This window comes from Ovis canadensis, chromosome 14, assembly GCF_042477335.2.
Source record: "Ovis canadensis isolate MfBH-ARS-UI-01 breed Bighorn chromosome 14, ARS-UI_OviCan_v2, whole genome shotgun sequence".
NCBI lineage: Eukaryota > Metazoa > Chordata > Mammalia > Artiodactyla > Bovidae > Ovis > Ovis canadensis.
The window spans coordinates 76751269-76767596 of NC_091258.1; the positions used below are offsets into that span (position 1 = coordinate 76751269).

Consider the following 16328-nt stretch of genomic DNA (forward strand, 5'->3'; position numbering starts at 1 on the left):
TGAGGACAGAAAACAGAACTGCTCTCCAAACCCTGCTGTTTCTGCAGCCACGGTGTGCCTTTAGGGACTCTGATGGCAGAGAGGGGACTTCTACAACCATGATGTGCTTTTCGGGACTCTTGTAGCAGAGAGGAGACTTCCACAGCTCTGATACGCTTTTAGGGACTCATAGCAGAGAGGGGACGGGGACTTCTACACCCGTGTTGTGCTTTTTTTTAGGGACTCTCATGGCAGGACTCTGCTACATCCAAGACGTGCTTTAAAGGATCCCCCCACCCCAGAACCCAGGCTTGGTTTTTAGTCCCTGCCCCACCCGCAGGCCAGGACCCCTCACTCACCACAGAGAACCACCTCAGGCCAGATGAGGCAGGTGCTCTGACAGCGGCGCGTGCCTGCTCTTCACAGTCTCATGCAACGTTGGCCGGGGTGCCTTCCTTCAGCCGCACACCCGCTTGGTGGTCGTGGACCACCTCCTACGCTGCCCAGGTCCTCACCACTCTGTCAGCCATTGAGAGTGGGAAGCTCATGACAGAGTAACTGCAGGGCAAATAAAGTGAGCACCCTCTCCCCTCCTAAAGGGCTCCCAGAACAACCTCCCACCCAGGTAGAAGTGCTAAGGAGCAGTATTTCCAGCCTCCATCTGTCTGAACCCCATGTTCCGGTTTTTGAAACTGAGATAGGGGTGACATAACTGTATCTTTAAGGCATGCTAGTGTTGATCTGATACATGGATACGTCACAGCATGAGTACCCGGGGAATGTTAGCTAACACCTCTTGAGTCATCACATAATGACTGTTGCTTTATTGCGGTGGAACCAATTAAGATCCAGTCTCTTAGCAGCCTTGTAATTTATAATACAGCATTGTTGTCCGAGGTCACTCTGCTGTGACCATGATCTGTTTGAAGGCATTTGTATCCAATTGCTGAAAAAAGAAATATGATGGCAGCTTTACTGGGATACTCTCAGGCTTCCCTGGGTGGCTCAGACTACAAAGAATCTGCCTCCAGTGCTGGAGACCCACGTTTGATCCCTGGGTCAGGAAGATCCCCTGGAGAAGGAAATGGCAATCCACTCCAGTACTCTTGCCTGGAGAATCCCATGGACAGAGGAGCCTGGAGGGTGGGCTACAGTCCATGGGGTCACAAAGAGTCAGACATGACTGAGTGACCAACACTTTCACTTTCTTCATCTACCACCCAAAGGCTCACTCAAAACTGTAGACGTGGTTTTTAGTATATTCACAAGAGTTTTCAACTAGCAATCTTAGAGCATTTTCTTCACCCCAAAAGAGACCCCATGCCTTAAACCCATCGCCTCCAGCCCAAGGCAATCACCAGCTGCTTGTTTAGCCCCTCAGTTGTGTCTGACTCATTGTGACCCCATGAACTGTAGCCTGTCAGGCTCCTCCGCCCATGGGATTCTCCAGGTAGGACCTTGCTCATCCTTTAGTGTTTCATGATGATAAACAGTTCCGCCTCTGCATGCAATCACAGCGTAGGGCTTGCTCTCTACACCCACCAAGCAAAATCTCCCAACACCAGCTGGGCGTCCTGCAAATCAACTCAGTGCTGATGCTCTCCCACAGGTTGAGGACTCAGCCCTGCAAAACTGACCCCCTCCCGCCTGCCACCCACACTTCAGACGCCAGTCACAAGCCCCCGGTTGTTACCTGTGCTTCTGACCAACCGGCTATAAGTCAGATGTTCCCAAGACCCCATCCTCGGGTTGGATTAACTTGCTAGATCAGGTCACAGAATGCAGAGAAACGTGGCTGCTGCTGGTTTCTTCTAGGATGTCACTCAGGAACAGGAGAAGAGAGGAGCACAGGGCAGGAAGTGGGGAAGGAGCCCAGCGCTTCCGTGCCCTGCCCAGAGAGCCTTCCTCACCCGCTCTCTTCACTTTCAGACCGTAAGTGAGATCAGGGCAGCTTGTGTGTGCAGACCATCAGGCAAGCAAAGCCCTTCTGAAAAGCCCTTCAGGACGCCGGCGGTCTAGGGATGAACCCACAGCAAGTGTGGCTGCAGTTTTATCTAATGGCTTCAGAGGGCAGGACTTGTTCCAAGACTTGATGCGAACTCCCTTATTCCTACCACGTATTTGCAAACGATTGTGCCCAGTTCCGTCGATTTGGAATCTGAGTCACTTCGAATTGAAGCCACGTGCTCTCGGGCCCAGGTAGAACGGTGGCACGTGGGTCTACAAATAGGGTCGTCCTGAGGGCAGCCGGAGCTCGCAGGGGCAGGGGAGACAGAGCCCAAAGGCAGGACAGGTGATGAGACGCCGGTCTGGTGCTGAACCGTCCACTTGAGGGGTGGGCATCTTTCCCTCCCCGCCCTGGAGCGGCCCCTCGCCGCCATCCCGCCCGGCACACACGGGACCGGTGTCGCGCCTTCACCAGGCTTCGAGAAGCGGCGCCTTAACCTGGGGGCACAAAGGGGATACCTCGAAGCCAGGCGGAGCCCAGCGTCCAGAGGTGAGGACCGAGGCTGCGGGGCAGGGCGGGCCTCAGGCGACAAGCCTACACTTCCTCCTCCTCCCTTTCTGCCCTGACCTGTGGCCTCACGTCAGACTGGGAGAGGGGAATTCTTGCGTGTAAAGTCCAGCAGGTGGAGGGACACCTGGGTCCCTCGGCAGCGTCCACAGACATGACCGGGGCTGGCGGGGGCCTCCGGGCCTGGGGGAGTCTGCTGCTGCTGGTGAGTCCCCCAGACCCCGGGTCCGAGGGGAAGGGATGCTGGGGTCCCAGGACGCTGGCCCCGCAGGAGGCGGGGCTTACCCTTCTCTGGGCTTCCGGATTGGGAGAGGTTCCTAGGGAGGCTTACATACACCTGGTCTCTCAAGATCCTGCTGTGTCTGCTGCGGAAGTAAACGCTGGTTATTGGCAAGACTCAGGTATTTTATCAAGAGAAGGGAGTCAGGCCCAGGTCCTTCCCCCTCAGACCCGGGAGTCCAGGCCCCCATCCCCTCCTCCATCAGACCCAAGACTTCCAGATGCTCTGCCCTTTCTCTCTGAAACCCAGGGGTGCAGACCCCCAGCCCCTCGTCCCTCAGATTGCGGGGTCCAGGCCCCAGCCTCCTCCCTCAGATTGGGTGACAGTTTCCTGGTTCCCAGCCTCAATCTCTTCCTTCATTCTCAGTCTGTTGATCCCTGCCCTTAATCTTCCAAGGCCATATTTTTCAGGAAGTGAAACCATTCAGTTTATCTCAGCACCTTATGCTTGAAGCCAACCCCAGCTCCTGGGTCCCTGGAGTCCTGTCCCTGCCTCACCACCCCCCCAACCCCACCCCCAACACACACACACACACCCAGAGCAGACAAGGGAAGGTCGTGGGGCTGACCTTTGTCGGGGCCCAGCCTTGGGGAGGAGGTGCGGTGCCCTGTTCCTGCCCTCTGGGAGCACTGACTCACAGGGGCCAGGGGCACTCGGGGAAGGTCACTGGCTGGCTGTCTCACCTGAAGTGAAGCGAGGTGAGCCTCAGAGTCTGACTGTCCCCTCTGGGCTGTCTCCAGGGCCTGTGCAGCTGGACAGGGGCCAGGGCGGCAGGTGAGTGGCCCCTGCCTGAGTTCACAGCCCACGCAAAGCCACCGCACCTCGACGCCCATGAGCTTTGTGGTGGTGGTGGTGGGGGGGGGATGTCTCCATGGAGGACAAAGTGGTCACGGCAGGTGCCCATGGGAACGGTCCTTTCTGGACATGGGGCAGGAGTGGGGGTGGTAGAAGGGACAGGACTCCCCGGCTCGCACCAGACCCTCCTTCCCAGTCCTCAGCCCCCAGCCTCTGCCAGGAAGCTGGCTGTGTAGGCCTGGGCCAGCATTGTTGCAGAAATCCTACCAGAAAGCGCAGCTCTAGACCCTTGTCACTCAAGTGTGGTCTGTGCATGGGCAGCGGCCCCCGAGAGCTGACTGTGTGTGCAGAGCCTCCGTCCCACGCCGGGCCCCGGAGTCAGAACCCGACTGGAAGGAGATACCCAGGGATGCATGTGCACGCTGAGGCTCAGGAGGCACTGATCAGGACCAAGCGCCCACATCTGTCTTCCGGCCTGTCCCTGAGGCAGGCCTGGGAGCTCACCCTGAGGGTCAGACACCCAGTGACTCTCTCCTCCCCTGCTCCCCTGCCCACTCCAAATCCTTCTTCCTGACGTCTCAGCCCCCAACCCCGTCAGGAACCTGACTGCGCAGGCTCAGAACAGCAGCTCCATCACCCTGAGCTGGAAGGCGCCTGAAGGCCCTGAGCCTGAGTACTACTGGGTCCAGTGGACTGATGACGGTAATACAACTGGGCCTCAAAGCACAGCAAATACCAGCTTCACAGCGGAAGGACTTGAAGCCGGGACGTTGTATGAGTTCTCTGTGAACGCAGTAAAAGATGGACTCAACAGCTCCTGGGTGGCTCTCAATGCCAGCACAGGTGAGAGGCAGCCGCTATTCGTATTGTTTTTGTTTGTTTTAATGGGAGGTGACAGATGGTGGTGGAGAGCTGACAGGAGAACGTGGCACCCTCCCTCGCCCAGGGTCCCTTTGGGCCACCACGAGCAGGCAGTGAAGAAAGAATATGTGCCCTACAAGAAGAGAAGCCAGCACAGAGGGGAGCCTGCACACTGCAGCGGAGAGTAGACCCCGCTCGCTGCTAACAGGGAAAGCCTGCTCGCAACCACGGAGACCCAGGGCCGCCACCACGATTAGCTGTTTATTAATTACAGTGGTGCCAGTGGCAAAGAACCCACCTGCCAGTGCAGGATACACGAGAGACGCGGGTTCCATCCCTGGGTCGGGAAGATCCCCTGGAGAAGGAAATGGCAACCCACTCCAGTATTCTTGCCTGGGAAATTCCATGGACAGAGGAGCCTGGTGGGCTACAGTCCACAGGGTCACAGAGTCGGACGCGACTTGAGCACACACGTGAGAAACACACGCACAAACCAGAAAGACCAGAGTCAACAGCTCCATCTGGAAAGTTGATATGTCTGGAAGTGAGAAGGTTCTGTCCCTGGGGCGGCTTGTGACAGACAGCGTAGGGTATGGTGATGGGTGGGGCTCAGGGCTGCAGACCCCCGACAGAGGGCCTGAGCGATCCCGGACCCCCCACCTCTGGCCGCGTTTCTGTGGTCCACACTCCTTAGCAAGTAGACTCCTTCCCATGCCTAGGTACTTCCACTTTGCTTGGAGGAGGAAGAGACTGGGGCACCATGGGTGTGCGGCGGAGGGGAGGGGTCCTTGGGGATCGAGCCCCTTCAGCCTCTATCCTCACTTCTCAGCTCCCAGCGAGGTTATAGCCCTACAGAAGCAAAATCAGACCAACAGCTTCATCACCCTGAAGTGGGAGGCCCCTGCAGACCCACGGCCCCAGTCCTATGTATACTGGGTCCATTGGGCCAGCAGAGGACATCTCCAGAGGAAGCAAGGTCCCCAAGGACACCAGGACAACCAGACGGGCAGGACCAATGGGACTCACTATACGGTGGAGGCGCTGGTGCCCGGGACTTGGTATAGCTTCAACGTGTGGGCTGAGAGCAACTGTGTACACGGTTATAAACAGAGCCTCAATGCGTCCACGGGTGAGATGGGGCTCCCTTTAACCTGGTGGGGGGCTTAGGTTGGGCCTGGGGACAGTGAGAGGTGAGTGGACTCCAAATCCCATCAGCCCATGGGGTCATGATGTCATGTGTTGCAGTGACACAGACGGTCAAAGGGCTCATGGGAGTTGTAGTCTGTGGAGACCTGTGGCCTGTCCCTGTGTGGACAACAGAGAATGAGGGGTGAAGAGGTATTCTGGTTTGGGGGACAGAAAGGACGCGCTGGTTCTCAGAGAATTGGCCTGACTGGTGGGGAGCAGGGCAGTGGGAAGTCCCCCCGGATGGAGCCTCCTGACACCTCTCATCCTGCACACAGCCCCAGATCCTGCCAACATCACCTCCTGTGTCATCACCTCCGGGGGCCACGAGGTCATCCTGGCCTGGTCCTGCCCCCAGGGAGGCTACGAGGCCTTTGAACTGGAGGTTGGGGGGCAGCTGGGCCCCCAGAACAACTCCTCCTGCGGGGAAGCTGTGAAGGTGTTGTTACTCAGGCCGGCTCAGTCCTACTCAGCCACCGTCACGACCATCTGGGATGAAATGAGGGCCCCGTCTGCCTCGGTGGTCTGCCACGTGGAGAGCGGGCACGCAGGTAAGTGGGGTCCCAAGAAAGGGGAACTCGTGGCCTTCCCCACCCCTTCAGGCCCTGCTCTGAGGCAGGCCCACCCGCCCAGGGGGTCCTCTCTGCTTGTGTTTTCTTTGCTGCTTTCTTTGAAACAGCTCTGTTGAGATGTGACTCCTATAATATACAACAGTTCATCCACTGAAAGGGTACAACCCGCTGGCTGCTGCATATTCGCAGTATTTGCAGCGATCCTTGCCATTGGTTTTAGAACGTTTTCATCATCCCATAAAGAAAAGAAAAGTTGTCCCCTTAAGCCTTGTTGTTCGGTCACTCAGTCATGTCGGACTCTTTGTGACCCCATGAACCTCAGCACGCCAGGCCTCCCTGTCCGTCACCAACTCCCAGAGTTCATCCAGATTCATGTCCATCGACTCGGTGATGCCATCCAACCATCTCATCCTCTGTCATCCCCTTCTCCTCTTGCCCTCAATCTTTCCCAGCATCAGGGGCTTTTCCAGTGAGTTGGCTCTTCGCGCCAGGTGGCCAAACTATTGCAGCTTCAGCTTCAGCATCAATCCTTCCAATGAATACTCAGGGTTGATTTCCTTTAGGATGGACTGGTTTGCTCTCCTTGCTGTTCACAGGACTCTCAAGAGTCTCCTTTAAGGCTGTTACCCCCCGACTTCCCCAGCCCCCCGCCGTCACCCCCGACTTCCCCAGTCCTCCACCAACGAGCCGTTGATGATCTCTAATCGACACCTGTCTCTCTAGATTTGCCTCTTATGGCTCTTTCCCAGAAATACAGTCACACAGTATGTGGTCCTTTGTGGCTGGTTTCTCTCACTTAGTGTAATGATTTTGAGGCTCATCCAGGGTTCTAATGTGTATCAGTGCTTCATTGCTTTTTAAAAAATTAATCATTTGCTTTTGGCTGTGCTGGGTCTTGGTCGCTGCAAGGGTTTTTCTCCAGTTGTGGAGGGGTGGGGCTCCTCTCTAGCTGGGGTGCGCCAGTTTCTTGCTGTGGTGGCATCTCTTGTTGCTGAGCACAGGCCCCGGGGCGTGCGGGCTCCAGGGGCTGTGGGGCACGGGCTCAGGAGTTGCAGCTCCCGGGCTCTGGAGCACAGGCTCAGTAGTCGTGGCGCATGGGCTTAGTTGCTTCGAGGCCTGTGGAATCTTCCCGGACCAGGGATCGAACCTGTGTCCCCTGGAGTCTTACCACGGAGCCCCCAGGGAAGGCCCCGAGCAAGTGATGACTTTTGATCAGCAACTCGGGAACTAAGAGGCTGTGGGGCAAGGTTAGGTCAGTGGGCAGTGTGGGGACGTTCTTCTCTCCCTCCTCTGGTCTCGAGTCTACCCCGTGGGCCTCTGATCTGAGTCTGGGGGGCTCAGGACAGCAGGAACGCAGCGCCAGGCTCTAACAACCCCCACCCTGCCTTCCCCAGGGGTCATCGCCGGCGCCGTGCTCAGCGTCCTCCTGTTACTCGTCCTGGTGGGCCTGCTGCTCTTCTTCCTGAAGAGAAGGTGAGACTCCAACACACAGGGCTCACGGGGCACCTGGAGGGCGGCCCCGGGGACATACAGGGACCCCTGCTCCAGCCTCATTCCCGATCCTTTTCCTCTCCTTGTCCTTTTCCCAGGCATAGACAGAGGGAGAAGAAACCCGCACCCAAGGATCTGGAGATCAGGTGAGCGGGTCTGGGGAGCGCCAGAGACTCGCTGTAGGGTCAAATCCATCTGGCCACCGGACAGGTCAGAGGGCAGGATCAGGGGACCCACCTGCAGGGGCCATCACGCCTCCACCGCTGCCCGCTCCCTAAGCGCTCTGGGCCGGTGGCTACGGAACTGCTTTCAGCCTCCGCTCTGGGACCCCCGCTCATTCATCCCCCGCTCATTCATCCAACAGTGCGACCACCGAACCCCCATAAAGCATCAGGCAATGTTGTAGGAAACAGCGACGGAAACAAAGATTCCTGCCCTTGTGGCGCTTACGTTCCAACACAAGGACTTCCCTGATGGTCTGGGGGTTGGAACTCCAGGCTTCCACTGCAGGGCACACGGGTTAGACCCCTTGTTGGGGATCTAAGATCCTTCAAGCCTCGAGGCACAACCAAAAGCAAACACACGAGCACACAGGAAGCAGAACAAGTTGATGAAGGCCGTGATGGTTACGTGGAGACAAATAAAGCGAGAGATAGGGCTAACAAGAGTAGAGGAATATTTTAAATAGGGTGTCCAGGAGAAGCCTCACTAACCAGATGACTAAGAGAAAGCCATTTGAGGACAGACTTGAAGCAAATGAGGGGAAGAGCCCTGTGCCCACCTGGGAAAAGACATTCCAGGCGGAGGCCCCGAAGCAGTCACCCTCTTGGGGTGTTGGGAGAACGAGGCGTGTCTCTGAGGCTGAGCAGAGTGTGGGTGAAGGGAGGCGGGTAGGAAGTGAGGTTGGAGAGGTACCAGGTGGGGTCAGATAAGAGTGAAGACTGCATTTTATCCGGAGATCAGAGTGTTTGGAAGCTTTTGAGTAGACCCCTGATACAGTTAAGAAGCAAAGGCAAAAAGCAGGGAAGCAGCAAAATGTGTTTAATATACAGACATCGTTAAGTCTCAGAGCAGGAAATGGTTAGAGGGAATCAGATTGAAGATGTCATCTGAGTGTTTAAACAGCAGATCTGGTTAAAGATTGGATGTGTTGGTGTGGAACTCAGAGAGGGCTCAAGAGTGACCCCAAGGCATTTAGCCTGAGCCCCAGGAAGGCTGGAATCGCCATGACTTGAGGCAGAATGTCTATGGTGGAGGCAGGTTTGAGGGAAAAGTGTCAGGAGCTCAGTGGTGGACACATTGAGTTTGAAATGCTTGTTGGATGTGCGAGTAAAGACGAAGATGAACAAGCCATTGGATAAAGCTCTGCAGTTCAGGAGAACATTTGTGCAAATATCTTCACTCTGGGCCAATCGTCATTAAATCTCTATGTTAGAACAGTCCCCAGGGATTAACAGAGGCGCGTCAGGGCAAGGAGTTAAGGAAAGCTGGGAGGCCAGCTGTGAGGTTGTTCAGTTGCTCAGTGGACTCTGTCACCCAGTGGACTGCAGCACGCCAGGCTCCCCTGTCCTTCACTATATCCAAGAGCTTGCTCAAACTCATGTCCATCGAGTCGGTGATGCCATCCAACCATCTCATCCTCTGTCGTCCCCTTCTCCTCCTGCCTTCAGTCTTTCCCAGCATCAAGGTCTTTTCCAACAAGTCAGCTCTTCACGTCAGGTGGCCAAAGTATTGGAGCTTCAGCTTCAGCATCAGTCTTTCTAGTGAATATTCAGGGTTGATTTCCTTTAGGATGGACTGGTTTGATCCCCTTGCTGTCCATGGGGCTTGTGGGCACAAAAAGAAAGAAGGGATGGCCACCAGAGGTGGGTGCCTGAGGGGGAGTAAGTACAGGTATCGGGGCGATGATACCCAGTTTCTCTTTCGCCATAGAATCTGTCCTGGCCAGCATCCCGCCCCAGTCACCCTCTGACCTCTCCCCTCCCTACCCTGTGTCCCTTACACTGCCCCTGCGACAAATCTCTGCACCCACTGGATTCCAAGTCTGGTCCCGCCTACACGTCGAGCATTTTGCCATCCTCAACCTCGGTGCCTCGCAGGTGGAGATTCCTGGAGGCTGGTGGGAAACAGGTCTGAAGCTCAGGACGGGGAGAAGTGGGGACTGGAGATTTAGAAACTGTAGACGAAGGTGAAGCTACAGAAGTGGTCAAACCCTATGAGAAGCGTGTGTCCAGTGAGAAAGGGGGAGTCGAGGATGGAGTCCCGGTAACGCCCCCCTTTTAGGATGGGTGGAGGGTGAGGGGCCCACCGACGAGGAGCAGCAGCAGTAGCCAGAGAGGCCGGTGGTGGTGCCTGCCAGCAGAGGGTGCTCAGAAGAGGGTGGATCCAGAAAAAACCAAAGTGCTGTCAGCGGCGCCGGAGGCTGCGGAGCACTGACTCAGAGGATGGGGGAGCCTTTGGAAGTGCAGATAAGGAGGCAAATCAGACTTTGAAACAGTCCTTGTTCCCCTGGAGTCGCGGTGCAAACACCAGGCCGGTGAAGGGTGGGAAGGAAGCAGAGAACTGGCCTGCCTGAGAAGACTGAAGGCAAAGGCGTGTTTTCATCCATCGCATTGTTGTGCATGTAGGTATGATGGGGCCACTGGATCCGAAGACAGACACCGTTCAGAGGCAGTTTACTGCACTCACAGATCCCAGCGAGCGGTTACACGTTACACCAGGCAGGGCCACGCAGACACACACCCAGGGTCGGCTGGGAGGTGGGGGGACCCCTGAGGAAGAGGCTGTATCCTGGTTTTCATGGGGACAAGTGGGCAATGCACGCCAAACAGGTTGAACTGGAATCACCTCAGTGGACCCCGAGGGCTGTTCCCTGTCGCTGGTGGCCATCTGAGCAGACAGCCCAGAGTGTGTGATCCTGAAAGGGGCGGTGGTGAGGCTGTGCAATTTCGTCAGCTCGTCAGGAAGGAGAACTGGGGAACTCCCTGGCGTCCTGTTCACCGCCAGGGCCAGGTTCAGTCCCGGCTCGGGGGTCTCCCGCAGGCCACGTAGCTCGGCCAAATGAATAAATAAAAAGGAAAAAGTGTAAAAATCAACCAAAAACCAATTACATTAAAAAAAAAAAAAAGGAGAACTGAACTGGTGAGCCTCCAGCCAGGGACTCACAACTGAGTCTGGACTGACTGTACTTACAGCATTGTAAGGGGAGGGGCAGAAATACCAGCTCAAAGGATGCTTGTTTGTTTTTTTTGTCTATGCCGGGTCTTAGTTGCCCTGCAGGCTTCTCTCCAGTTGCAGAGCGCAGGCTTCTCACGCGCTGACTTCTCTTGTTGCCGGGCACCAGGGATCGAACCTGTGTCCTCTGCCTTGGCAGGCGGATTCTTTACCACTGAGCCACTAGGGAAGCCCCAGAGGATTCCCTTTTTCAGTACGAAAGTGAGAGTAGCGTGCTCACACTCAAACGGGAAGAGGGAAGAACAGGGAATTGGGGCCTAGAGACGGGCAGTGGCCCTAAAAGGCCAAAGGAGCACCTCTCCCTCTTCCTGAGTCAAAACGACTCCCAAGGGACTTCCCTGGGGGCCAGCGGTTAAGACTGTGCTCCCGATGCAGGGGTCCTGGCTTCGATCCCTCCTCAGGGAACTTGATACCACGTGTCACAGGTAAGACCCAACACAGCCAAAAAACAAATTCTGATCGTGGTAAAAAGATAGATGAGCTATAACTCACCACTGCAGACCGTTTTTAAGTGCCCGGTTCAGTGGCGCGAAGTCCACGCCCATTGTCGTGCAACTGGCACTGCCATCTACCCGTAAAACTCTTAAAACAGAACAGAACACGGCTTTGTTTATTTAGCCCACGCTGCAGGCCTTGTAGGCTCTTAGTTCCCCAGTCGGGGATCAAACTGGCACCCTTGGCAGTGAAAGCCTGGAGTCCTAACCGTTGCACTGCCGGGGAAATTCCCTAGAGAACTCTCTTCACCCGGCAGAAACGAAACTCTGTACCCAGTAAGCACTAACTCCCAATTTCCCCTGTCTCCCCAGCCCCTGGAAACCCCCTTCTACTTTCTGGTTGTATGAGTTTGATGACTAGCTGCCTCATATAGGTGGGAATCGTATTTGTGCTCTTGTGACCGGCTCATTTCACCCAGCATCAGGCCCTCATGTTCCTCCATGGTGCCTTATAGGTCAGAATTTCCCTTCTTCTTAAGGATGAATAATATTCCGCTGTATACATAGAGCACATCTTCTTGGTCCATTCACCTGTCACCGGGCACGCAGTTTGCTGTCACTTTTTAGCTACTGTGAATAATGCAGCTATGGACATGTGTGTACAAATACCTGAGACATTGCTTTCAATTCTTTTGGGTGCATACCCGCGGACAGATTTGATGAATGAGAAACAAAATCGGTAATTTGAAAAGACGTCTGCACCTCCCATGTTCATAGCAGCAGTATCCACCATAGCTAGGATATGGTAACAACCTAGATGTCCATCAGTGGATGAATGAACAAAGAAGATAACATACAGACAATGGAATATTACTGAGCCATAAAAAAGGAATGAAGTGATGCGATTTGTGACACCGTGGATGGACCTTTAGGGCATTATGCTAAGTGAGACTAGTCAGAGGAGGGAGGACAAATACTGTGTGATATCACTGACATGTGGAATCATAAAAACGGTTGAGGGAATTCCCTGCCGGTCCAGGGATTAGAACTCAGTGCTTTTATTGCCAGAGGCTTGGGTTCAGCCCATGGTCAGGGAACTAAGATCCTGCAAGCTTTGTGGCACGGTCAAAAAAAAAAATTTTTTTTTTTTTAAAGTAGAATCACAGACTCATAGATACAGATAATACATTGGTGGGTGCCAGAGGCAGAGAGTGACTTGGGTGAAGGAGGATAAAAGGTCCAAACTTCCAATTATAAGATAAGTAAGTCCTGGGGGAGGTGCAAAAAAGAAAAGCAAAACCCCCTCCTTTTATCCCAAGAACGTGCGGTTAAAGGCGGTTCAAAGACTCAACCCTCTGGCCCGCAGGTTCCCAGGGGACATCCCGGCGGAAGACTTTGCGGAGCACGTCTGGAGAAACGAGAGGGACAGCAACTATGGCTTTGCCGAGGAGTACCAGGTGGGGTGAGCCGGCCCCGCGCGGCCACCAGCCCCTCCCGCCCCTGCGGGGCTGAGTGGATGCAGGCATGCCCAGCTGGGTGGCTCACAGAAATCCCCAGCCACCATCGGCCGCCTTTTTGACTCGCACTGGTGTCGGGTAGCCGGGTCCCTTCTCTCCCGCCTGCCCCCAGCCCGGGCCTTCTCCTCCCAGTAGCCGTCTCAGACGCCCCCAGGGGACGGTAGGCACAGGCGTCCTATCTCTGTGGGTGCTGCAGAACTCCCGGGGGCACGGGGTGAGCGGGGTGGCGCCACGCGGCTGGCCCCGGGTGGCGCTGGGCCGAGGAAACCCAGCGCCCGTGCACCCGCCCCTTCCTCCGCCCCCAGCACCTGGCCCTGGAGGACCACGGCCAGTCCCAGATGGTGGCCTCAGCCCCAGACAACAGCGCCAAGAACCGCTACAGGAACGTGCTGCCTTGTGAGTCTCGCGTCTCCGGCGTTCTCGCCTGCGACGCCGCCTAACACCCTCGTCCCTTGCTCCCCTCGAGAGACAAAGCTCCTGCCCCCGTGAGCGGGGAGCCCCTCGGGCCGGCTCCTCCCGACGGGGTCCCTCGCCCCATCCCAACTCCCTGTGTCCGCCCGTCCCCGCCTTCCCCTCTTTCCCCGCTCCCTCCGCTTCGCTAATGCCGGCGTCTCCCCGTAGACGACTGGTCCCGAGTGCCCCTGCGGGCCCTCCCCGGACAGCCGGGCTCTGAGTACATCAACGCCAGCTTCATCCCCGTAAGGCTGGGGTCAGCCTGGGCTCGGGAGCCTCGGAAGGTAAGGGCCGGGGGCAGGGGGGCCCTGACCCGCCTGCCTCCCTCCAGGGTCTCTGGAGTTCCCGGGAGTTCATTGCGGCCCAGGGCCCCCTGCCGCAGACCGTGGGCGACTTCTGGCGCCTGGTCTGGGAGCAGCAGAGCCACACCCTGGTCATGCTGACCAACTGCGTGGAGTCCGGCCGGGTGAGGGGAGCCCCGGGTCCCCCCCACGGGGGGGCGCCCTCCAGGCTGCAGCCTGTGATCCTGCCCCAGACACCGGTCCCGGGGTGGACCCTGACCCAACCTCGGGGGTTCCCAGCACGACCCCACCCCTTCCGCCTGCCCCAGCCCACCCACTGGGCCTCCTATGGGGTGAAGCTGCTCTGGAAGACCTGAGGAAGGGGCAGTCTTCCTGGCTGGGGTGGCTCTCCACTTGGTTCCCGGGCCGGGGCCGCGTCCCCGATGCTGAAACCCAGAGCCACCCGCGGGGGTGCTCTGGGGGAGGTTCTCCGCAGCCTCCTGTAGTCTGACCCACCCGTCTCTCCCCAGGTGAAGTGTGAGCATTACTGGCCTCTGGACGCCCAGCCGTGCACCCACGGGCCCCTGCAGGTGACGCTGGTTGGGGAGGAGGTGGCTGAGAACTGGGCGGTCCGGAACCTGAAGCTCCGCCATGTAAGCCCCGCCCCCCTCGACTGGCAGTTCCTCCCCCGCGGCGGCCCCTCCCCAGAGCTCCCCCGGAAGTCGCGGTTTCCATCGCTCCCACCGGGGACCTCCGTGTGCCCCAGCGGTGCCCCCACCCATCAGAGACAGGCCCCGGACTGGGTCCCCTCGACCCCTGCCCCTAGGTACAAGAGCAGAAGACTTTGCCCGTGCGTCAGTTCCACTACATGACCTGGCCAGACCACGGCGTGCCCCACTCCCCAGACCCCTTGCTGGCCTTCTGGAGGATGCTCCGGCAGTGGCTGGACCAGACGATGGGGGGCGGGCCTCCGATCGTGCACTGCAGGTGAGGAGGGGCCGGACCCCCGCCCTGCGCCTCGGAATCCGGCCCCTCGGGTCCTTAGGGGACTTGCGGAGGAGGCGGAGGAGACCAGGAAGGCATGCAGGAGATGGAGGCAGGAGGTGAAGGCGTGGTGGTGCAAGTTGCGAATGAGGATGAAGATGAAGGGATGGGAAAGGAGGGAAAAGAAAGAAAGGAAGAAAGGAGGCGGCATGGGTAGGGATGAACAGGTGAAGGACAAGAGGAGGAAACGGCCAGAGGTCTTAAGAAACGTTTAAAACACCTCCTTGGGGAAACTCCGGGTGGTCCAGTTGTTAGGACACAGTGTTTTCACTGCCAAGAGCCGGGTTCATTCCCTGGTGGGGGAGCTAAGGCCCCACAAGTCTCACCGCTTGGCAACAATAATAATAATAATAATAAAATAGAAATGGTTCATTTTATGTTTAAAGAAAAATGACTTACTTGGGAGCTCATCTGCTCTGTATGAACCCCAGCTGGTCACTTACTAGCTGAGTGTCCTGGGACAGTGGACTTCACCTCACTCAGCCACATTGCCCTCTCTGTAAAATGGACACGCTCAGCTGACAGTTCCTACTTCTGAGGGGTGGGAGAAGTGCACAGAGGACATGAGGCACCCAGAACGGGACCTCACAGATAGAACTGTGTGCAGTCATTAGTTATTACTTCCTACTTAAGCAACCCCCACTTATACCATAGCCTCCAGAATAGCCCCGCTAAATACCCGACCTCTGGGTACTCCAAAGACGGAGCTCTCCAGTCAGCGGGGGCTCCCGGCGCCCCCGTGGCCTGACGCCTCCTTGTCCCTGCCTAGCGCTGGCGTGGGCCGCACGGGCACCCTCATTGCCCTGGATGTGCTGCTGCGGCAGCTGGAGTGTGAGGGTCTCGTGGGGCCCTTTGGCTACGTGAAGAAGATGCGGGAGAGCCGCCCGCTGATGGTGCAGACTGAGGTGAGGGGGTTCCCCGGGGCCGGGCGCGGGCGGGCAGGCAGAGCTGGCCGAGGCTCAGAAGGCCTCCCCCCCCCCCCCCCCCCCGCCGCCCTGCTCTGTCCCCAGGCCCAGTACGTCTTCCTGCACCAGTGCATCCTTCGGTTTCTGCAACAGTCAGCCACAGTGCGGGCTCAGGAGGGGGCCACCTACGAGAACCTGCTGATGGAGAATGTAGCTGCTACAGAGGCCTAAGCTGTGGGAGGGCTGAGACCCCTGCCCTTCTGGACACAGACTCTGCACCCCTGCTTCAGCCCAGATGCCTGGGCCCCGGGACAGCTGAGGGCTGGGGTCCCAGACCCCCGGGCCCTGAAGGAAGAGAGGGGACCTGCAGCCTAGATTCCTACTTCCTGGAGAGGGGGCGAGCCCAGATCCTGGATTTCCAGTTCCTTGAAGAAGGAGAGGGATGGGGGTCCAGGAGTCTCTTGGTTTTTGTTTGAGGAAGGAGAAGACAGGGTCTCAAGGAAACAAGCTGAATTCTGAGGAAGAAAGGAAGTAATGAGGCTCCGGAATTCTGGTCACCTGAGGAACAAGGGTGAGCAGAGACCTGCCCACCTTTTACTCCAGAAACCAAATCAGTCTTCAAGAATCTGAGGTTTCCCCTTACCCTGCCTCCTGTACATATTTTTTTCTTTTATCCCATAACTTATTAAATCACTATTTTCCCCAGAGACACCCATCCCCACAGTGGATTTCTGGGTCTGGAAATAATACTGGGGTGGGTTCCTGATGTATAGGTACTGAGG

General features: G+C 56.9%; 1 protein-coding gene across 1 annotated transcript; it reads left to right on the top strand.

The window, feature by feature from the left end:
* Positions 1 to 4099: 4099 nt before the first annotated feature.
* PTPRH (protein tyrosine phosphatase receptor type H) lies at positions 4100 to 16255 on the top strand (the record flags this gene model as incomplete). The annotated part of the gene is made up of 13 exons (XM_069552483.1): positions 4100 to 4412; positions 5260 to 5559; positions 5894 to 6166; positions 7582 to 7660; positions 7777 to 7824; positions 12713 to 12803; positions 13169 to 13259; positions 13485 to 13561; positions 13648 to 13782; positions 14128 to 14250; positions 14424 to 14584; positions 15411 to 15546; positions 15652 to 16255. Coding segments are annotated over 13 exons (1953 nt in total), but the record flags the coding sequence as incomplete, so codon positions are not given.
* Positions 16256 to 16328: the final 73 nt, after the last annotated feature.